At 42.2% G+C, this 23,057-nt stretch overlaps 2 protein-coding genes and 1 long non-coding RNA gene across 6 annotated transcripts in view; 1 reads left to right on the forward strand and 2 right to left on the reverse strand.

The window, feature by feature from the left end:
* LOC108877820 (uncharacterized) overlaps positions 1 to 6,098 on the reverse strand; it is a 16,643-nt gene extending 10,545 nt beyond the window's left edge. Inside the window, exons 1-2 of one of the 2 annotated variants that reach the window (XR_001960153.2) lie at positions 5,934 to 6,098; positions 5,157 to 5,247 (exon numbers count right to left, since the gene is read on the reverse strand). This is a non-coding gene — a long non-coding RNA (uncharacterized LOC108877820). Of the gene's footprint in view, positions 1 to 5,156 lie in introns of both variants that reach the window. The other variant, XR_001960152.2, reaches the window with a different exon arrangement.
* Positions 6,099 to 6,311: 213 nt separating this feature from the next.
* sp4 (sp4 transcription factor) lies at positions 6,312 to 13,785 on the forward strand. Of its 3 annotated transcripts, none has more exons than XM_018667978.2 (7): positions 6,312 to 6,880; positions 7,140 to 7,210; positions 8,231 to 8,590; positions 8,684 to 9,893; positions 10,232 to 10,430; positions 10,949 to 11,148; positions 11,327 to 13,785. In XM_018667978.2, the coding sequence occupies exons 1-7, from the start codon at positions 6,874 to 6,876 to the stop codon at positions 11,596 to 11,598; spliced, it is 2,319 nt and encodes a 772-aa protein (XP_018523494.1). In that variant the 5' UTR covers positions 6,312 to 6,873; the 3' UTR covers positions 11,599 to 13,785. The 3 variants fall into 3 exon arrangements, with proteins under 3 accessions (XP_018523494.1, XP_018523503.1, XP_050922246.1); XM_018667987.2 differs by having other exon boundaries at positions 6,315 to 6,880; positions 8,231 to 8,581; XM_051066289.1 differs by lacking the exons at positions 6,312 to 6,880; positions 7,140 to 7,210 and adding an exon at positions 7,265 to 7,502.
* Positions 13,786 to 14,777: 992 nt separating this feature from the next.
* Positions 14,778 to 20,584, reverse strand: cdca7b (cell division cycle associated 7b). Its single transcript, XM_018668011.2, has 10 exons — positions 20,428 to 20,584; positions 18,758 to 18,904; positions 18,550 to 18,650; positions 17,961 to 18,231; positions 17,776 to 17,838; positions 17,373 to 17,558; positions 16,945 to 17,100; positions 16,682 to 16,831; positions 15,424 to 15,560; positions 14,778 to 15,240 (listed from the first exon to the last, which is right to left on the reverse strand). Exons 1-10 carry the CDS (start codon positions 20,443 to 20,445, stop codon positions 15,219 to 15,221), a joined length of 1,251 nt encoding a protein of 416 aa, XP_018523527.1. The 5' UTR covers positions 20,446 to 20,584; the 3' UTR covers positions 14,778 to 15,218.
* Between the last annotated feature and the right edge of the window lie 2,473 nt (positions 20,585 to 23,057).

The raw sequence follows: 23,057 nt of genomic DNA on the forward strand, positions 1-23,057 counted from the left end.
CATATTAGGTTGTTAAAATTCAATAAGTATTAAAAAACAGAAATAGTTTTAGTTGAGAATTCATCACTTGTGTAAAGTCAAAACTCTGTCATTTTCAGTTAAAACTGCAGTGAGCCCTGATTCACTTATTACTTATCTCATGGCCTACCATTAAAGTTACTGGTAGAAAAGAGCAAGAGGAAATTTTCTCTGAATGTAATAGACATGTTGCTCAAAGACTGAGTAAAAGTGCACATGGCTTCAGATTGTCTTTGGTGTCTATCAAAGAAATACTGGTTTCTAAAAGGTTGTAAAGCTTTTTTTTTTGACCGTGATCAAGGTGGGTGAAAAAAGACAGCAGAGGAGGTCTTCAAGAGTTTCATATTTTAAGCTAGAGTTGACGTTCAGGCGTGGTGTTGGTTCACTGTCCAGACACCGATTAGATGTCTCTCGACACTACCATGACATCCACAGTTAACATTCCGCTCTGCGCTCTGGTGTTGTGGGTAATTGCGAAAGAATTTCTTTAGAAAAACTTCACTTCTGCATTCAGACAAGTACAACCTTCACAATTACACACACAGACACACACACACCACACACAATGGACTACAAACATTTATTTTCAAGCATTAAAGGATTATTATTCCAGGCAATTAAACTGTATTTGACAAATGTTTTGGGCACTGACAGAATCTGTCAAATTCGCATCCTGTTGACACACCAGTGTACACACACACACACACACACGCACACAGTATCCACACACTCACATAAAACAGACAGACAGAGAGACAGACAGACAGACAGACACACATGTCAGCCTTATCAGAGTCTTGTAACATTTCCAAAAGAGACACAACACAACCACCATCTGTCTTTTTATGTTTCTACATTTGTTAGATCAGTGGTTCCAAACCTGGAGGTTCAGACTTTACAAACTTTGTCATAAATTTTCTTATCATGAATATAACACCCTTTGATTAACTGGACACTGACACTAAAGACAGTGAAATCTCTTTGTTAATGAGAGCACAAGTTACTAAGAGACACACTGAAAACCAAATGTGCGCTCGTGACAAGACAATACTTCCTTTTACAGGGTCGCCAGCCAAAAAGATTTGGAAACCACAGTGTTAGAACTATCACTCATCAGCTGACTTTTCAAAACAAAAACAAGTGATACACTGTGAAATCATACTGCAGCATGTGTACTTTTAAAAAAAAGACAAGGCATCCGTCCACAGAGGAGGAAAAAAATTCACCTTGACAAAAGTTTTTACTGGTTATAGGTTAGACACTTGTCCCATCCACACCCTGAACTGGCACCATGCCCACTGAGACACTAAGACACACCGGTTGTTTTCCACTTAATCCAGACACCAGGAAGCATCAATCATTGAACTGTCATTAAAGTGTCAGGCTGCCAGCTCCTACGGAGCTTCATGCAAGTCCAGTTCAGTGATGTGTCATGTTTCTAGGAATAAAAAGATTTTTTCTTAAAAACAAAAAAGACCTTCTATCATGTTAGGCTACGTCTCCTCAGGTTACTGTGTTCATACACACTTAGATTTATGTGACAGCAGAAAAATGATTAAAGCACTGCACCTACAGCTACTGTTATCCAACATTGTGTGTGTGCGTGTGTATCTGCTCCAGTGTAATGCTAGACAGTAGGAAGTTATGATGAGACATAGCAGAGGAGTGACATCACCTACTGTCATTCACATTTACAGGCACAAAATCATGAGCACACACTGACTATTTATCTATCTATGAATGTCTATCTAATTATCTTTCTGTAATCACAGCTTATAGCTTGTGATGGCAGAGTTATGTGAAACATGTGTGTTATCACTTGTCAACAAGTCCTCCAGGTCTGTACACATACACACACAAAAATGGTGCAAGTCATAAATCTCTTTGTCTTTACAACCTAACCTTTAGGAAAGGGAGACATCTTGACGCCGAGCTTGCGTGTGACAAATGCACACCTACGCATACATGCGTGCGCAGAAAGCTTGGGGATATCACGCAAAAAAACAGCAGCATGCAAGCATGCACTGACTCACACATGCAACCATGCTCATGCTTAGGTATGCTATATAAGCCTTACATTCCTGTACACACCCTCGCATTACGTATTCATGAGACATCTAGAAGTGAGGTGGACAATGCAGTCACCTCTAAGCTACATACTAAATCCATCAGAGCTGACTGATTATGTCTGAGGTACGAGGCTGACGTCTGGACGCTTACTCTGAAAACTTTCCACTTTGATTTGGGCTGACAAGGAAGTTTATTAACAAAGAACTGATTTAAGCTTTGATCAATCTTCATATAAAAAAAAAAAACTTGAGAAAAAGTTCATGTGCACGTTCAGTTTTAAAATTTAATCTCATATTTTTCTGCAGCTATATTTCAGCTGATTCTGGGCACTTGAAATGGGATGACACTTAACTTTCACAGGCAAATCCAAGGCAGTTACTCTGCTCTCAGCTGGAGTTCACATGCAAGATATACAAACTGCCAAAACTGAGAGTGCGCTGCTTTAAAGATAGCAAGTAAAGCTTGCTAAAATCTAGTGACACAGTTACACTACACATCTAAAACACTGACTATTCTGACTTAATTTGCCCTCAGAACTCTTTCTGCCCTTATCTGTTCTTGCACATTCTTAAATTTTGACTTGCAGATGCTGTTGTTTCCACACTGAGTTGTAGCTTTTGTTTTGTGCTTGCTTGTAAGAAATACATACTGTACCTACATATATATTTGACCTACATATATTTCTCCTTTTATGAACATTATGGAGCTATGAAAATTTTCTATTCAAATGTTGCATTGCAATTGCAATGTAATCAAAAACCACAGGTGTCACAGTGGTATGACTTTGAAAGAGAGGAAGCAATTGGTAACTGTATTCATAGGGAAATATTGACAGAAATAGTTATTAGTTCCTAAGAGCTTACATACAAAACCTGATCAGTTTATGAAATATCATGTATTGTCATGGACTTAACTACAGTACAGTAGGCTACTTACGTGTTTAATGCAACTTTAATAATAATCCAGTTATCTAATAAAATAAAAATGACTTGTCTGCACAATGAGTAGTTTTACATTGAAACTTTAACTCCAGTTTTTGTTGCTTCTAACTGCAATGCAGAACTTGTATTTCATTGAGGTTCTGCTACTTTTTCTTCTTCTACCACTGAGAAAGGTGCAGGTAAGAATATACAGTCTATGAAGCCCCCATCTGGTATATGGCGCTATCTAGTGGCAGCAGCTGGAAAACAAATATTACAGCCATTTTCACTTTCTTCACATTGTCGGGATATTCATTTATCAGCTGCTTATGATTTTTAAGCTTTTGCTGGTCCTAAATTGATCCTAAATGCATGAGAACCCTATTCTTAGCATATGACCACCAAAGGTTGAATGCTACTTTATAGATTGTTAATGTTGCTGTGAATAAAGTCCTCAATACAAAATACAATAACAAAAAAAAAAAAAATAGCACTGAATATTGGAAACCAGCTTTCTTATACATGGTGCAGTTATCTATAACAGACCATGGCCTTCTCTCTACCACACCCCCTTCCATCCCCACCACCATACATACTCACACACACAGACAACACCCCTTCTTCAGACCAGACCTCGTTGCCTAGCAACGGCCTGTCGAGTGGCCCAGGGGGCGGGAGCAAGGCACTTGGCTTCCGCAGTAATTACAGTGCATGTGTGCGTATATGTATGTTTCTGGGCCACCACAGGTGTGTGTGTGTGAGTGTGTGCGCGTACATGTGTGTGTAGTTTAGCTGTGAAAACACGCCTGGGCTGCTAGCTCTCCTATGAACAAAAAGAAACAGAGAGACCGCATGAGCAAAGAGTGCATCAGGCCTGTAGTAGCAGCCATGTTCAATACAGTCATTTCTTTTTTTTAGATTTTAAACTCATTAAGTCTTAAGAAAGAGTTTCTCAGCATGATAACACTGATCAATACAGCCAAATAAAAAAAATCTATATCCATTTCTCTTTTTTTTTGGTCAATGCCCATGTTGAATATTAAAGATCCTCATAATGTTACAATCACACATTTGGAACTGAACTTTCTCATTTTACATATTTTTAGGTAACACAACAACTTTAAATACCATCCTGACTCAGTGTAAATGTGAAAAGGTAAATCTTAGAGAGATAGCACTGCATTGGCTGACAACTTAGAGGCCTAAATATTTCCCATGTGTGCCAAGGGCATATCCTCAGTTGGCCGCCTGCTAATGATGTTTTCTGCTCGGTGAACCAGAGCTGTGACTCCACTTGGCATAAGTCACTCCTGACTCAGGAGGGCTTTCTCAGAAGAAGAAGAAGAAGAAGAAGAAGAAGAGAGAAGGAGGTGGAGGAGGAGGAGGATGGGGAGGAGCAGAAGAAGAAGAAGAAGAAGAACAAGAAGAAGAAGAAGAACAAGAACAACAACAACAACAACAACAACATCAACAACAATAACAGCTGTGGAGGGGAACCCCCCTCACCCCTGCCTGCCTGGGACCAAACAGGCCTACTACCACCTTGTGGTACTACATGTAGCTCTGTTTGCTGGGGTGAATTTAACATATAATTTCCTTGTGGGAAACTGAAAGAGGTTTTGTCGTGTGGGTGGGAAACATGACTTCTGTTCCAGACTGTTACACAGACAAGAAACTTCTGTGTGATTACTGCCACTGCAACAAATAACTTTTTGTCAGTTATGTTCTCTGTTGCTCTGCTCCTGCTAAATACCCATAATTCAACCCATCTTCATTCTGGCCTAAACCCTGTCCAAATGTATTTATTCAGCAGTAGTAGCAACTACATTTTTTATGAGTTTTATATTATATACACACTTGATCTGAATTTTAGATAAAGAAGCTGAAATACTTACATAATACTAATATGAATATATTAATAATAGATTAATTAATGGAGCATAAACCAGTGAAGGGTTGGAACTAATAATTAAGTAATTTATACTTTAAAATGTCAGAAAAAAACAATAAAACAAACAAAACAAACAGTTTTAGGAAAACAATTTCCTAAAACCTAAGCTGATAAATTCAAATGTCTTGTTTCCACTAACCAAAACTGCAAAATCCAAATATATTCAGTTTACTACAAGAAAATCTGCAAATACTTACATTTGAGAGGCTAGAAGATTTGGGCTATTGTTGTGTTAACAACAACTTACACACAAGCATTTCTTTGGACCATGGGAGGACACTGGAGAGCCTGGAGAGAACACACACAGGTACAGTGACAACATGCAAACTCCACACAGAAAAGTCCCGGGACAACCAGGGTTCAAACCTGGAACCTTCTTGCTGTGAGGTGACGGTGCGACCCACGACTTAAACAACTGAAGGAATGATCAAAATTGTTGCTGATGTGTTTTCTGATGTTTGACTAATTGATTAATTGACTAATAGTGAAGGTCTTATCCACATCCCAAAACAGTTTTAGGTTTGGGATGTCCTCGAATTGCCCTTTCCCCCCACAATCCAAAAATATTCACTATTCAAACTTAATTCATATGTTTCCAAAATATGTTTAACCTCACATCTGAGAGGCTTAAACTCGCAAATGTTTAACATTTGTGTTTGATAAATAACATAAACAATTAATCAATTAGAAAAAAAACTTCTTGGGTTTTAATGATCTATTGAGCAACTTATCAATTAATTGACTAATAGTTTCAGCCTTGTACTAGTGTGAATTCATTAAGCACTCTGGTAAAGTACTGTTTTCTATCATATAAGCTTCAAAATTGACTTAAGATATGGCAACAGTGACTGATGAGGCTAAAGATACCACAGAGACAAATAAACAAGTATTTCAGTGCAGAGGCAACAATGTTACATGGTGACATTTTTATAGTTACAAGTAGTTTTTTTAATGTAATTAAAAATAAACGTCACTTCTACTGCTTTATCTTGTTCTTGTTCCTTCTTTTAACCAGGGCTGTCATCCTGTGACACCAGAAAGTGGAAACAAATACACACAAATACACACAAATACACACACATGCACACACACACACGCCTCCCTTTCCCGTTCGCCCAACCCCCCACAACACAGAAGTCACCGCCCTTCCCTCTCGCTCTCACACCAACATGACTACCAACACAGCCGCTCCGACCGCGGCCGACACGCCGCAGCATCATGGGACTTGTAGTCCCGACCGCCCAATCCAGTTCGAGAAGGCGAGGCCTCACCAAAATACAACTCCCATCTCGACCCTCGCACGCCGAGCCCCGTCGTCCAATCTGAATATGTGGGAGGAGCGCGTCCGCCCACAAAAGCCACAGCTATCTCCCCGTATCTCCCCCCTTAAAAAAAATATTTGTGCACGAAAAAAAGGGAATACGCGTAAAATACAAAGAGTGGTGACGGTTTGTTTTCGGTGCGCGACGGACGGCGACGAGGCGTCCCCGCGTCGTGCGGCAAGAGAAACGGCGGCGACAGGCAGGAGCAGTGGAGAGGGTGTTGTCCTGATGCTTAAATGGAAGTGGGTGGGCCTCTACGGTCACACACCGCCAACTTCTCTGTGGATATCATTCTGACAAGCGCTAATTTGCTCGTTTATGGTCTGTCTATCCGGTAAAAGAGGCATACGACGGGGCTGCGAGGGGGCCGACGGGCCGGGGACGGTCACTGTGTTCTCCGTTATTTCCGTTATTTGGGGCTGCTTGATTGTGCCTGCGCTTGGCACCGCCCTTCCTGGCCGGTGGGTGGTTTCGTCAAACGGGCAGATCCGCCACGGCCCAGCGCCGAACATATAGGCCGTCCTCCGCCTCTGTACCCGGCCGGCCTTCTACCGTGAACTACACCCTCTCCCTCTCGGTATATTAATGCGTTATGAGTGGTAGGTACCCTCCCCCCTCTCCACCCCTCTCTCTCTCTCGCTTTACGTTTGATAGATATGAGGCTCCAAGCCCCCTTTGATATGGATGATGAGGTTACTGTTTTTTCCTCTGCCTTTATTGATCACCTTTGTTGTGCTGTATCTGCATTATGATCAGATTTTATTCACAATACCTAGTGCCTGCTTATCCTGGGACTTTGTACCATTTAGAAATACTCGTGTTGATGATATTATGATATGTTTCCTCTCTTCCTCACAGACTCGAAGAAGGAATCATCTGGAACTGAAGGAGGGAAAGCATCAAAAAAGGGGAAAAGTTCTGGATCGCAGGTACAAAAGAGAAATAAGAGTTTATTATAGTTCATTACTTTTGCCTTGCCTGTAGGCCAAAAATGTACTCCCTCCCCTCCCATCCAGCCAGCCAGACACCTCTGGGGGCGTTTCTCTGGTGAATTCAACTTCCTGCTTCTGTGCAGTCCTGCTGAGAGCCAACCCAGAGCCTCATGAATAGGCTTACATGGCTGTCACACTGAAGCTACTGTACTTTTGAATTGTCTGTTTGAATTAGGGTCAGAATGATTTAATTCTGCGTATGGATTTATTTTAAAGACCTGCAGCGTTGGTATGTGGCTCTACTAACTGTGGAATTTCTATTTTTAGCTGCTTTTTAGAGGTTGTATATTTCTTAGGAGATTATTTTCAGCCAGGCAGTTATTCTTAAGAGCATCTTTTGTTGTCAAATGTGTATAACAAGCATTGCCACCGTGTTATTTCCCTCGCTATTGTAGCTGATGCAGAAATTAGGCTGTTTCCGTGCACTGTTTTGAAATGTATAGCATTAAAAATTTGCTTGCGACCTAGTTCCTTTGAAAGGGAAGAGAAAGAGAGCGAGAGAGAGAAGGCGGCATTTTCTTCTAGTGTTCTGAGAAAAGAGAAATGTGGTTCTCACACGCCCACCCACTCGCTTCCTGTAATACCGCCCACTTCCACTGACAGCTCTGTCTCTCTCGCTCTCTCTCAGCTTTTTGTGTTTCTTTTTTCTGCACCATGTTTTCCCCACCCCTTGCTCTTTTACTCTTTTTCTTCTTCGTTTCAAATTGTTCGTTGTGTGAGTATGCATAATGATACCTGCCCATCCTTTCCCCTTGGCTTTTTTTTAAACTTACATGTTGTACTTTCTTGTTTGTGTATGCATATGAGCTCTCAATGTCTGTTTCCGTCTGCCTCTAACCCTGACTCGCCTCTTTTCCCTCCCTCCCTTGTCACTCCTGTTTAACCATTTCTCTCTCTGCTCCTCCTTTGCATCCCTCCTCCACCCTCCTTCCTACCCACCCATCCTGTCTCCTCCAGGATTCCTCTCAGCCCTCTCCGTTGGCTCTGCTAGCAGCCACCTGCAGTAAGATCGGAGGGCAGGGGGGAGTGGAGGGGGTCCAGGCCCAGGCAGGGGCCCAGCAGATCCAGGTCCAGGCCGGTCAGATCCAACTGCAGGCGGGTCAGCTCCAGGGTCAGATAGTGGTGGACGCAGCCGGGGGTCAGGCCCTGGTGCCCCAGCAGCTGGAACTGGTCCCAGCTCAGTTCACGGGGAACGGCTGGCAGATCATTACAGCGGCTCCTACTATGGCCAAGGAGAACACCAATCAGCCTGTTGCAGTGACGGTGGCCACCACCTTGGCTAACGACAGCTCACCTGGTGGACGCAAGGTGAGGGAGGTGGGGAACGCAGTGGGTTAGCGTAAATATTTTTTTGTTGTCTGTCACTATTTGTCCTTTCAACTGTATCTCTTCTCTTTTCCTGTTGGGCAGGTGAAGGCAGTAGGTGGGACCAACAGTGTTGCAGCCAATCAGCAGCAGCAGCAGCAGTTCCAGATTATCCAGGTTCAGAACCTGCCCAATGCTGGGGGCGGGGTCCAATATCAGGTCATCCCTCATCTGCAGACTGCAGATGGACAGCAGATCCATATCAGCCCGGCTCAGACGGCCTCCATCGGGGCTCTACCGGAGCAGGTTCAGCTCATCCAGACCCCTAGCCCTGGCCAAACCCAGGCCATCCTCCAGCCAGCCAACCAGCAGGCCATCCTGACAAGTACAGCCAATCAGACGGTCCCCCTGCAGATTCGCCCCGCGCAGTCTTTCCCGCTGCAGCTGCAGACTCTGCCGAGCTCCCAGACTCCTGTTATGACCACAGTACCCATAAACCTCGGTGGCATGACCCTGGCTCTGCCTGTGATCAATAATGTCGGAGGGGGTGGGGCTGTGCAGCTTATCCAATCAGCAGATGGCACATTCTCTGTTGCCAATGGCAACCAGCTGGTGACAACAGCAGTGTCTGGAGCGGCTCCTCCTGCAGCATCAACTGGCTCAACGACGGCAGTAGCTGAAGGTGACAGTGTGTCTGATGGGGCACAAGTGGTTTCTGCAGGATCAGAGGGTGGACCAGCTGACACCCAAGTACAGAGCAGTGAGGCAGACTCTCAAAGCCAGAACCAGGCCAACGGACTGCAGAACCAGACAGACACAGCAGGAACCATCCAGCAGGTGATCGTGGGCCAGGTGGGGCACCAGTTGGTGCAGCAGATCCAGCTGCAGCCCCAAGCTCAGAGTCAGGGTCAGGCCCAGGGCCAGCAGCAACCTCAGCACATTCAGACCCTCCAGCTAGCCCCCGGGCAAACCCTCCAGCCCATCCAGGCCTTCCAAAACCCAGCCCAGGTCCTTATTCGCACCCCGACCCTGTCCCCCTCTGGGCAGATCACCTGGCAGACGCTGCAGCTGCCCGGTGGGGTCTCCCTGCAGGGCGGCCTGGGGACAGCTGTGCCACAGCAGCTGACACTGGCCCCGGTGGCTGGTGGGACAACAGTGGGGAGTGGAGGGCTGGTCTCCCTGAGTGGAGCTCCCCTGACGCTGAGTGCAGCCCAGATAAACCCGGGGTCGGGGGTTCAGACGGTCAGCATCGCAGGCCTGGGCACTGCTGGGGTTCAGGTGCAGGGTGTTCCCCTCACCATTACCGGTCTACAGGGTAAGGACACACTAAGACTATCTGTGTGACTGCGTAGAGACTAATCCATGACTGATCCATTCATTGCAATTAACAAAAATGTGGTTATTAGTTACTGAGAAAACATGAAGCTCTAATGAGTTTCCCGTTTCAATATTCCAACCTCCAGTTTTGTGGAACACTACTTCATACATTTACCATTCAAAGTTGAACTATACCAGGATATCCTGCTGGCATCTACAGTTTTTGGATCTTGCTCTTTCAGCTTCATATATTGTATTTTCCTGAGACAACCTCATGAACAATAAAACACTACAGTGTGATTAATAAGTTTTCACATTTTGTCATTCACCTTAAAGGTCAACCACAGGGTCAGGATGGGGTCAAAGTCCAGTCGTCTCCCGTAACCGTCACTGTTGGCAACGTACCATCAGGCTCGTCAATGAGTCCGGACCAGCTAGGCTCCGTACAAAGTTCTTCAGACCAGGAGGGACCGCCCAGCAAGAGGCTTCGACGTGTCGCCTGCTCTTGTCCAAACTGCAGGGATGGAGAGGGAAGGTACGGACACCTCAGATACATTATTGGACACATTATGCGTGTGCTCTGTGAAAAATTAATAATCTAGGAAACTACTGATTTTGGAGGGAGGCATATATAGGGAAATGGAATTGATCACGATGGCTGGTTAGACAGAGGGACAGAACACAGTACAGCTTGTGTCCTAAAGTGAGAGATCCGACCTCTCACCACTCAATGCTTCACATTGTAATGAGGAGCTAGCACCCAAAACAAACACTTACAATATTTAGAGACCAGTTAAATGTATTCAGCTTTGCAGTAAACCAATGCAGTGAAACATGGGTTGATTAATGTACATGTACATGTTATTGTATTTTAGCATTTTGTGTGTAAATGACTGATTGAAGTGGCATTTTTAAATCATTTAACTAGAGATTATAGCTAAACTGAAAGTGCTCAAGCAGCGAAAAATTGTGATTCCATGTTTTAACACACACGCGCACGCACGCACACACACACACACACAATCTCCCAGCCCTAACCCGTGTGTCTTGTAGGAATAGCGGGGACCCCACAAAGAAGAAGCAGCACATCTGCCACATGGAGGGCTGCGGGAAGGTGTATGGCAAGACGTCCCACCTGAGGGCTCACCTGCGCTGGCACACCGGCGAGAGGCCGTTCGTCTGTAACTGGATCTTTTGCGGCAAGAGGTTCACCAGGAGCGACGAGCTGCAGAGACACCGGAGAACACACACAGGTACAGGGGTGCGGACCGGTGGTGAGGATCACCACAGTCAGCAGGATTTGGGTTCGACAGCCGTTTAATGAACATGAATCCAGTATTAAATCCAAGTCAGTCGCCTAATTGTCACAGCTTAAATCACAACTCCTCTCAAATCAAAATTTTCTCGAATCTTTTGTCTTTTTGCCTCTAGGAGAGAAGCGCTTCGAGTGTCCTGAATGCTCCAAGCGCTTCATGCGCAGTGACCACCTGTCCAAGCACATCAAGACCCACCAGAACAAGAAGGGTGGAGCCGCAGTGGCAATCATCACCACTGAAGACATGGAGGAGGACACCCCTGAAGGCCTGGGCGCCTCCCCTCAGATTGTCGCCGTGGCGACCCTCTCCCGTGACTCTGACCCCGCTACACCCACCACCTCTAATCACCTGGAGGAAGAGGAGGAGGAAGAGGAGGAGTTTGAATAGGCGACTGACTGCTGTTTCTTTGCAGAGAGGCTGACTTCCTGTTTTTTTGGGAGTCTTTGCAGGGACTGAAAGGGTGGCTACTTTTCTTTTCTTTTTTTTTTAAACTTTTAATTTTACATCATTTTAAAAATGTCGTTCTCTCATGAAAAGGGACTCAAAAGAGACAGGATCATGCGATGAACAGAAACCGAAAAATATTAACTTTACAATCGAAAATAAAAAATAACTAACACATATAATAACAAAAAATTTAGCCTAAACATACAAAAGATTAGTTTGGCTTTTATAAAATGAATCTATAATAATTCCATGCGCGGTGGGGAAAGGAATGTAAGTAGTGTCTAGATTAGCACATGACAGGGGGACCTGCTGAATCTAAAACCATCCGACTTCGAGAAACATTTTCGTAATCGCAACAGAATTTAACTCTATGCACAAAGTTGTGTTCCTGTTTCATACCTGTCAGACAGTGCTGAGGGTCAATCATGGTACAGGACTGTTGCAGAGCAGTGACAGAGCAGGGAGAGTCTTGGGATGGTGAGTATGCCCGTGTGTGTGTGTGTGTAGATATATATATATATGAATGAGTGTGCGTTTGTATTCCCATGCTGTCATGGAGAGGATCTACCTAATTTGAGTTTTATTCATGGTTCAGGTTTAGTCCTCGAATCAGATTCAGGTGTTGATTTCCTTCGAGACCAGTCAACGGATAAACTGTTATTGAGGAAGAGAGGGGATGATTAAAAAAAAAAAAAAGAGTAGAAAAAAGCACATATAAAAAGATTTATAAATAATGCATTCCTATTGAGGTGCAGTGGCCATTAGAAAAAAAAAGGTTTCTATAGAGAAAAACAATCTAGCTTTCTACAACTTTGTTTGTGTAGTGAAAGCAATACTATAATGACAATCCTAGTGAAACCATGTTTACATTGTCAGGGGAAGTTTTCTCTGTTTATAAAACAAGCCAGTTCGCTCTAAGATTATGGTGAACATCTGAAAGCGGTGCTGTTGCCCAAACAAAGCTGGTTACATTACAGCTACCACAGAGAGTCATCAACATCATGTCTGCAACTACCGTGAGATGGTACCTGGTAGACGTAATGGACGGGTTTTGTCAGGCAGCTGGCACAGTCACTGATGTTGCTTTTTGCTCTCTGTGCTCTGGTCACGACCCCCCCCACAACCACCACCATACACACACACACACACACTCCTCCACCACCTCTAACCAATGTACTACAATTGCCTTAACACAAGCTGTTGTACAGAGGGAAATTCAGAGTGAGGTGGACACAGAAAGATGGGAGTTCTCCTGCATTACTTCAGGAGGAGGGGTGGGGTGACGTGGAGAGCAGGCCACAGCACAGAGAAGCAAAGTGAGGCGGTGGTAAGCGTGGCGGGGTGGGGCGTGGGTCAGGCTATTTCGCTATGTGGATATTTGAGATGTTTTCTGGTGGTGTTGCTCTGTGTTAGTTCAGTGCGTACATAGTTTTTAAATTAAAAGATACTTTTATTTTATAGAATTTATCGATTGTTTTAAAAAAAAGTCCCCTCCCCAATATGTTAACACACAGGACCCCACTGTGTATGGCTAATTTATTATTTATCCTTGATTTGTAATATTTGCCTTTTGCTGGACTTGTATTTGTGTGCGTTGATTCTGAGGTTGTGTACAGCATGTTTCAGTTTTTTGCCGTAGTGCTGCTTCTCTCTCTTCTTTACTCTTTGTGCTTCTTTTTCTTTTTTTAAAATCTACGTCTGACCATTGCTGTTCATTTTCTTCTTCTCTTTGCACCATAACATGTTTTTGGAGTAAAATAAATAACAAAAAGAAGAAGAAAGCAAAAAAAGTTACTATTGTTTAAAGTTGAAAAGGTTGATACCAAACAAATTTAGATGTTTTTGGTAATATTTTGTGTGACAACCAACTTTTTTTTCTTTGATATTTTGTAGTGACATCTCATTTGTAAATCTTTTTCTAAAGATGTTTGTTCGTCTCCATGACATTTGATAATGGGTTTTTTGCCAGGTTAGCCTCAAAGGCTCCAGTTTATCGATATTTTTAAAACTGGTTTGTACAAACGTGTTATGTCAATAAAAAAGAAAAAAAAGGATTTCAAGCAGAAAAAATGCTTTGCCTGCATAACACTTGACAATAAAGTGATTAAAACTTAAATTCCTCTCTGATGCTCTGGTATTTGTGTGTATCAATCTGGTAGAAGTAGAAAATACAGTCACAAAGAAACAAGTGAGCCATAACAATGTCAGCATATGGTACACTTTGACCTCAACACACGCACACACAGTTATAGTAACTCCTCCTTCCTCCTTATTGCTGGGTAATCTGTCAGCTGTGTTGTGACAGCAGTGATGATGGAGTATCTGTGCTTCCTTTGGGAACAATTACGGCTCCCAGGTACTGTCTCTGCTGTTAATGGATTCTAAATTGATGCTGCCAGAATCGAACCTGTGAGTGCTCAGTTACAGGAAAACGGATAACAAAGCCTTAAACTGTCTACTTCAGAAAACACAAACTACAAAAGTGGAACTCGGCTACAACCAAAGTGTGAGCGGAGAGAGTTCACCGGCAGGTCACTGTCAGGCTATCACGTAGAAGGCGGCTCACACACACCTTTGACTTCTAACTCCTTTGAAGCACTTCAAAAACAAATGTACAACCTCTCACTGCACCCACAGGTGTTTTATCATGATGATGTGTGCATACACTCCCATTAATCCTGAGTGTGTGCTGTAAAACTGACACTGACAACAGATAATTAAGACATCAGGCTCCACCAGACAGCAGTGATATACCTTTCTTATACACATTTCATGACAATGATGCCTCATAAAAATCCAGTGACTTCAGGTTGACCTCTGACAGGGCTGTGAGCCTGAGGTACCTGGTCATTATACAAAAATCAGCTGACCAGTTGACCTGGAACTGACCCCCACAAAGCTTGGGAAATGATATTAGGCACACGCACATACACACACATTCAATGACCTGCCTCATCCTACCTTTAGGAAAAGTTTGGTGCAGCACAAAAGGTGTGTGCACCACCCCCCCAAATGTACAATAATGTTAGGCTTGACTTTCCTTTTCAAAAGACATACCTGTGAGAGCTGAATCAAGCACTCAACAGATAAAAGGCTGAATGGTTATAATTGAAAAATCATTTAGATAATGCCATTCTTTATTAAAATTACAGTGGACTGACAAGAAAGCTGAACCACTTTTAGACAAGTAGTTGGTATAAAAGGCTCCGTTTGCATCCGTAACACAGAAATTTACCACTTAAATTTGTTCTAGAGAACACCAAGAGAAGAAATATTCCAAAGAAAATGTACAACTCAAAACTGAGTACTGGAAAGACATTACTGCATCTTATGCAGCCTTATATCAGGTTATATAAAACATATTAACAGTGTATGTGCCTTATCTTAAGGTGACATGAAAAAAAAAATCTTTTTGCTTTTGTTTCTCTTGTTAGATAAAAGGTTGATCTATGCCTAAAAATGTGCATTAAAATGAGTTCTACAGTACTGTACTGCACCAGAACCTCCTCCAGGTACCAGCTGTACGAGCAGGTTCTCCTCGCTGGCCAATACTCTGGACTTTACTGCAGCTCTTTCTGAATACTGATGGAAGAAAAAAAAAAACAAGACATAAGTTCTATCTACTGTCAAAATACTTCTCATCTAGGCTGCAACTAATGATTACTGTCATGCTTGATCCATCAGGAATTTTTTCAACTTTAGTTTTAGGGAGTTTCCATCCCAACCTGTAACATTAAACAGTGGAGTGAGAATGAGGTGACCTACCTCTCCAGATACTCGTGGACATTGTCATGGCCATTGTAGCGGGCCAATCCCACCAGGATGCCGGTAGCGCAGCGGCCCTCCTTCTTACGACACAGACTGCAGTTACACATCCCTCGACAGATGGGACACGACCATGTCTGTAAAGAGAAGGTCCAAATTTCATGCAGGTGAGGATACATGTTCTTACTCTACACAAGTGAATCCATGTTGAGGTTTGAGGTTAATTTCACCCTTAAGTCTTAATCATTTTCAAATCGCCTGCTTTTAAAGCTTCAGGGAATGAATACCTGACTTCATGAAACAAGAGGCTGAATTGTGATGATGTTTGTACAATGTGTTAGGTTTTTCTCATTCTTCCTTAGGTAGGATCTTTACTGATGACAAAATAACACGCCTAATCTTTCTTAGTGTTTAGTTTCACTTGTTAACCACACACTCTGTACTGAATAAAATGATAAAATTATATGCTTGCCCTTTATAAAATCTACAGTTAAACATTAACCTGATTTCCTCTGAACAAAACATTGTCAGCTGTTTTCAAACACAAGCAAACATGCTACTCCATTTCAGCTGTAAATAATGTCATTATCTTATATATTTTTTTAGTTAGTCAAGCCCTGGCTTGGACACAGTGTCCATCTGTCACCTGTGTCTTTACCTTGCATTCTGTGTCTTTTTATTGCGTTTCTGTAGGTGGTGCTCTTTGCTTTATGTTTTCAACTCTGGTGGTTCCCACTCAGTTCAGCTTTTATTTGAAACAAAATAAATCTAGATAACCAGATATCAGTAAGATTAACAAAATGTATCTGTATTTTAAAAAATCCTATTTTTGAAAAGTCAGCAACAAAAAACACCAGCATATAATACCATATACAGTGTAATATATATTAAAAAAAAAAAGTAAAAAAGGTCAGCACACATTGACATTGCATTAGAGGCAAGATGAAGCTTGTCAGTATGTCCTCTGACCACTTCTTTGCCACTACTGGCTTTGTGCTTTCAATTGTTGCAATAACTTTTATGCGATAAAATAAAACAAATGAATAAATGAAGATAATTACTTAAAAGGAGACAAATGCTTTATTAATCTATTTGAAACTACTGGTGCTTTCAACTTCAGGATTCACAAGCTTTCTTTTCATTTTTCTCTTGGGTGTCTTTTCAGTCTCGGAAGACCCCACATCCACCTCAAGTTTACCAAACCCACAGTGTGAGAAATGGAAGATGAAATGTTTAACAACTGTGTATTGGCACTGACCGGGTCGAGCAGCACAGTGCGTACGTCCTCTCCGTAGCGGTTCTTCAAGCACGGCCCACAGAACTGACCTTTGGCCCCCACACAGAAACCACTGCGACACACTGTCTTCGTGTCCAGAGTCTTCTGTCTGCACTGGTGGCACGAGCTGCCCTGGAAAAACAAAAAACAAAAAACACAGTGAAGAAATGCAGTAACCCTGAAATGAAAACCTGTTAGTACAAGTATGGACAGTACTAAATAGGCAAAAGCCTGATGAGACTCACATTCTCTTTGTCCCAGATCTTGTCTTTGCTGCGGTACGCTATGTTGTCCAGGTCTTCTTTGGTGATTTCATCCACTGACCTCACCACATACTGACTCCTCCTCGAAATGTGACTCTTCCTCTTTTTCCGTTTCTCACCGATATGTTCCTCGTCCACCTGACCAATCACAACACATAGATTGTAGGTACAACTGCAAGGACACTAAAAAGAAATACTGCTATATAACTAGTAAAATAAGTAGGTTTATACATAAAATCAGTCATGACTTTACAATTTATTTTCTGCTATTTGTTTTACGTATAACTGAGATGAAAGTTGATTACTAGATAACTAACTGCTGACTGTAACTGTGCATCTTCAATGCACAAAATTCACTTCACTGAAGATCTAAGTAACATCTGGCTAAAAAGGGGGTGTTGAGGTCGTACCTCCACCAGTCTCCTGATGTCTACAGTCCTGGGGCCTCTGTGAGTGACCGGCTCACTCTTTTCTTCCACCGCAAAGTTCTCAGGAGGACGAGCCTTACGGGACGGGTTCCTCCTTTCTGATCCCATCTCTGGTTCAAACTTGCGTTTCCGTGCCATTGCTTTCTCTGATGCTTGTTTCTTCTTCTTCTGCAGAAATAAAACAAAGTCTCTGTAAAAAGCAAAAAACAGCTAAACTTGTTACAAATGTATGATAACTAAAATGTGTTGTTTCATTAAGTATACGTGTACTAGTCTGCCAGATGAATGTAATGTTACAGGTGATTGATACTCTTTTATGAATGGTTATGTTCATCTCTCTGTTATATGTTTGTGAGAAACTGCTGCTGCTTGTGTATATCCTCACTTGAGGGGTGGTGGGCTGAGTCAGGTCAGCCATGGTGGTCAGGTCAGCAAACAGCTTAGCCAGCTAAAAGACAACAACAGAGAAGACCTGAGTCAAAGGAAATGTGAAGCGAGCAACAGATATAATTCAGGTATACAGATCACAGAATATAGAGAAAAGGCAAAAAGGTTGTGAGAGGGCATCACCATGGCCTTGTTTTCCTGGATGTTCTTGTCTCGTTTCCTTAGACTCTGAGACAGGACCTTCTCTTTGTCGTCGTCCTCCTCTTCTTCTTCCTCCTGTTCCTCTTCTTCTTCGTCGTCGTCGTCGTCTTCTTCTTCCTCCTCCTCCTCCTCCCTCTGCTTCATCCTCTGCCTTCCTCTGGCTCTCTGTGAAGGGGGAGTTTCTTTGCTGGGCTTTCTGACATTTTTCTCCTGCGGTTCCTGTTTGGGAGTAGACAGTCTTTTCATAGGAAACCTGGGGAGAAGAGTTAAAATCAGGTCATCGTTTAATCATTGAAGAATCAATGCGAATGCCATGAAACAGTGTTTAATAAGATCCCTTGTTAGGCAGTAAGACGAACACACAGGAAAACAGTGCTAGACTGAGTTGATGCCCATTCTCAATTCTTTGGTCAAATGGCAAATATTATTGGATTTATATTTCTTCCATGTCAAGATCCAAAACATTGAATGTGACACTAATAGTCTTGGCCTGTTCAAGAAACATCATGTGGGCCTTTGTTGCATTTAAAGCCTCTGTAATCCAGTGTATCCTACAGTCCTGTAAACACACCTCAGGGCTACTAAAAGACTCCTCCTCTTTGGGGGGGGTGCCTCCTCGCCATCAGAGTAGAAGCCAGTGTCTACGTCGCTGTCCTCCTCTGAATCCATCATCTGGAGAAAACAGGAGAGAAAAAGCACATAGGCTGGTGCTTTGGTTGCACCATCACACATCTTCACATTCTTATCAAATAATGCAGCCAAAAATACATTTTTCATACCTTGGTCTTCAGCCGTTTGCTACGGCATCCTCTGTCGTCTTCTTCTTCCTCATCCTCGCTGAAACCTTCAAACTCCTCCTCACTGTCTGACTGGCTGAACAGGCGAGCCAGCTCAGCGGTGATGAACTTGGATTTGAAACACGGAGCCTGTTGGCAGACATATCGAGCAACATACTGAACTAGGTCTGTTGGAATTAATGGCCAGTTCACGTGTAGTCCTACTATCACCACAGCACAGCAGTAGAAGTCTAAATTCAACTGATAAATATTTTGATATTATTGCTGGCTGTGGTAACAAGGTGAATACATTGTTGTCTTTCGAATGTGTTACACATACACGACCTGCTGTTAAAAAGCAGGACCATTTTTCAGACCAACTTTCAAACTTTACACCAGGGGGAGCACCACCCCATCAGTGGACATCCTTGGCCACTGAGAGAAAACTGGGGGAACAATTAATTTAGTTCAGATGTGGCACAAGATTACACTATCAACATAGTTAACTTGGCTTCTTGAGTTTAAGCCAGCAGACACCAGACTAAATCCAAGGACATCCTTATTACCGCAGGCCTGTGCAACTTCTCAGGCATTGCAGGGCAGGGCCATTTGAAACCAATGATAAAGTGAGATGGAAAATGAACAGACACTGGATTTACTTCCTCATGGTTTGGGATTCCACAGATCTCAACGCTGTATGTGTAAATAGATAATTAATACAGAAATTACATTAAAACAAATATTTCAAGTTTTATTTTATGGGGGCTGTGACTGTGGATACAGTGCATGTAAAAACCCAGTGTATTTTACCAGGTTTTACAGCATAAAATAACTAATGCATAGCATTCTGTAGCAGGCTTTAGAAACATGTCCTCGGTTCAAAATCATTTTTTATGAGCAATTCCCATCACATTAGGGAGATTCATGACATATCAAACAATGTTATGTATGTTTTTTTGAGCTGTTAAAAGGGCCCAGTGCCTTGAGGAAAATACTAGGATGAAGTGTATACATGTTATTCTTTCTTTACAAAAAATCATATAGGGGGCAAGACTGAATTTCTTATTAGGCCCAGAGTTTCTAACAGCTCTACGTGAGACTGTAATTTTTCAGAGTGTAAAACAGTGTCAAGTTGTGTAGATGTCCCATGTCTAACTTGTTGATATCTGCTGCACCACCCCCTCCAGCATCAGGGGTATTGACCTCCAACCTACCAAAAAGGAGGACGACACAGACTGGACCCACCTATACATCTCCTTGACAAAACACTAAGTCTGGCATTCTTTTGCCTCGAGCCTCATCTTACCGCTCAGGCATTAACCCAAAATGCAAACCATCCCGTGTACATTGATGTGAAGCAGATCACGTGTAAGCTAGCTCGTTAACCAAGTCAAAACAAAGACTAACGCAAGTTTTGCAAATAGAGTTCAGCGCATAAGGTTATGTCAGGATGCCTGGGTTGCCATAGTGAACCGACTAAAGTCAAAATAATTATCTTATGCGGAAGAGAAAGTTATTATTGCGTCTTTAGGATGGAGGAAATTCAGGTCGGCCAAGCCAGCAACGTTAGCTGTTAACAATGGTGTTCATTTTGACTCATTATGACTTTTCTTCACCTCAAAAACTGATAGGGAACAGAGAGCTACATTTAAAGACACGGCTCTCCCGCTTACCTTTGACGTGAGGGTCATTTTGTATCCGTCTGGCAGCAAATTTCGGTCCAACAAAGTTTTGTCTTGTAACGTGAAAACCAATGAGTAGAAGTGGATTTAAAAATTAACCGCTGGAGAGGACCGGTGATTGCAAAAGCAGGGGTGTTGTCGTTGGTGGGGTTATATCTAAATACGGAGATAAACCCAATAACTGTAATTTTGAGAGTCCACTAATGGTGAGATGTACAAAAAGCCTTCATTTTCTTGCTTTTTTGTATAAAGGGGATTTCCTTTATGTTTAGGGGTAGTCTCTCTTCAGAGTTCCCCCCGCACTCACAATGGTACAGTCCGACCCTTCGCGCGAAAAACGGCATATGGGCGTGGTAATCCCGGACAGCTAGGGACCGTGCTCCTGTCATATTATAAAGTGTGTTTGTCTTTTTATTCCATTGATTGTGTTCAACTCATAGGTTCAAATGCTACTTTCTGCAGTAGTGGAATGTAAATACATTCACTAAAATACATTCAGTTTATTAAAAAATATATGGTTAAGTACTAATATGCCCAATTAATTACTCACAGCCCATAGAGACCTGGTACTACATTTAGGTGCTGCTTACACAGTAATGTATCAGCAACCATAACTGATTAAGATATAACAGTATAACTATAACAAAATAAGCACTGACAGAGCTCCTTAAACTGCATAATGATTACTGTTACTTATGATACTACGTTTAGCTGATGATACTTATACTTTTGCTTAGTCAGCTTTTCAGTGCAGAACTCATAGCTTACTTACAATGGTGTATCTGTAGATATATTTTCAATACTTTTACTTCAGCAAAGGATCTTAATACTTATTCCAAGTCTGACATTCGGGCATAACATTTGAGAGGAATTTCTGCAGGTGAAATTTATTATGTTGGTTCTCAAGACCTTGCGACCAAGTGTTTTGAGGCCAAGGCATATTTATTATCAGTTTTCTGTGAATTTTCCTGGAATTTGTGTCGCTTGTTGCCTGGCAACTGCCCAGAGCCAAAAATTAGTCCAAGTCCAGGGCTATGAGTAGTATTTCTATGTAGTGTAATGTCTATTGGTTCAAGTATTAATACTTGGTGTAGAGTTAAGTAATTGAGCTTTAGTGTTTCATACATCACAGTCAGACAACAAAAGCCATTGTTTAATTTTTAAAAATTCCATCACTGGAGCTGTATATTTTTACTAAAAGACAGAGCCACAGTCAGAACAGCTGATAATAACCAAGAAACCTTCATGACAAACACCTAGCTATGTGTTATTACCAGAACACCATTTATTGCTTTGACTCTTGGAAGTGTGACTGTGTAGATGAATAACTACACCTGCTGGATCAGTAATGTATTCATGATGTAATCCAACCAGCTGTTGAACTGTTCCTTCATTTATCTAACAACCACAGAGCCTGAAAAGCCAGAGCAGACATGTGAGAACAATTAAATAAACCTGCAGGAGGAAAAATATTGTATGTGGACTGAGGTGTCTTCATGTCATTGTTGTTAAAAGAGAATTACTTTTGGTTTAACGTCTATCAGTAAAACATTTTTGTATGTTCAAATTAGTAAAACAGAGAAATGGAGGGTATGAAAACACTGGGAAAATATTTCCTTTGATCAACCACAGAAACATTCATGAAATGACTTCTATACACACATTAACTTGTGCATTTGTTTCTTTATTTTTGAGGCTAAATTCATTTCTACAGAGCAACAGGTGGAAACAACATCAGTTGCTAAGGACAATCTATGCGAGATGCACAAACAGAGGGATAAACTTAAGGTTTTTAGTTTTAACATGGAAACATGTGTTTAAAAAACATTGCTCTCCAAAGAAACATGACTGAACAGAGACATGACAATGGCTGATGAAAGACTAAATACAGCCTGTTGGTTTTCTCTCCACTGTAGCATTTGACAGCAGAGGAAAAAACAAGCATCATCACACCAACTTGCTCCTCTGCTGCCCTCAAGTGGCCACTGTGATAACCTGACTCAGAGGTGACAGAGGAAGGAGACCACTCATAATATGATGCAAAATGTTTGAATGAAATGCAAAAAAGTTATATCTGTGATCAGATCAGCAGTGTAAGCGGTGTCTTTGTGTGTGTTATTGAGTGTGTAAGTGCGTTAATGTGAAACACAAATCTCAAACAAAGAATGATGTCATTTGTCAGCTTTGATTTTGAGCTCAGTCAGGTGTACTGCACCTCTGACAGGGTCTCAGCTCCACCCTCTGACTTCCTGGAACAGAAGGAAAAGGACAACCAACCAGAGAAGACAAGACAGGGCCTCATCCTGGGTCACAACCAGAGGACCACATACTTTGTGACCAAATACTAGATCATTAAGGCTGAGCTAAACATTCTCTCATCACTCCTCTCTAGCAGCTCAAAGGAACCATGGTAAACCATCTTTCAAGTCCCTGTCCATTGATTTTGTGGCATATCATGGATGTTGGGTGTCACATAGAACAGAATATATAAAAATCTAAATATTGCTGTGGTGTAAGAATATGCCTGTGTTCGGTTGTTATCTTTTATAGTTGAAACAAAAAAGTCGACCACAGAGAATCTCCCCTCATATCAGCTGAAGTCATACATCGTTTTATAAAAA

The sequence above is a fragment of the Lates calcarifer genome, linkage group LG3 (assembly GCF_001640805.2).
Source record: "Lates calcarifer isolate ASB-BC8 linkage group LG3, TLL_Latcal_v3, whole genome shotgun sequence".
Lineage (NCBI taxonomy): Eukaryota > Metazoa > Chordata > Actinopteri > Centropomidae > Lates > Lates calcarifer.

What these genes read in the sequence shown, in the direction of transcription:
- sp4 (XM_018667978.2), top strand. An exon ending in CACCATTACCGGTCTACAGG is followed by an intron (nt 9,894 to 10,231) that starts GTAAGGACACAC and finishes TTCACCTTAAAG; the next exon opens with GTCAACCACAGGGTCAGGAT. An exon ending in ACACCGGAGAACACACACAG is followed by an intron (nt 11,149 to 11,326) that starts GTACAGGGGTGC and finishes TTTTGCCTCTAG; the next exon opens with GAGAGAAGCGCTTCGAGTGT.
- cdca7b (XM_018668011.2), bottom strand. An exon ending in TCCAGGAAAACAAGGCCATG is followed by an intron (nt 17,839 to 17,960) that starts GTGATGCCCTCT and finishes GTTGTCTTTTAG; the next exon opens with CTGGCTAAGCTGTTTGCTGA. An exon ending in CTCAGCCCACCACCCCTCAA is followed by an intron (nt 17,559 to 17,775) that starts GTGAGGATATAC and finishes TTATTTCTGCAG; the next exon opens with AAGAAGAAGAAACAAGCATC.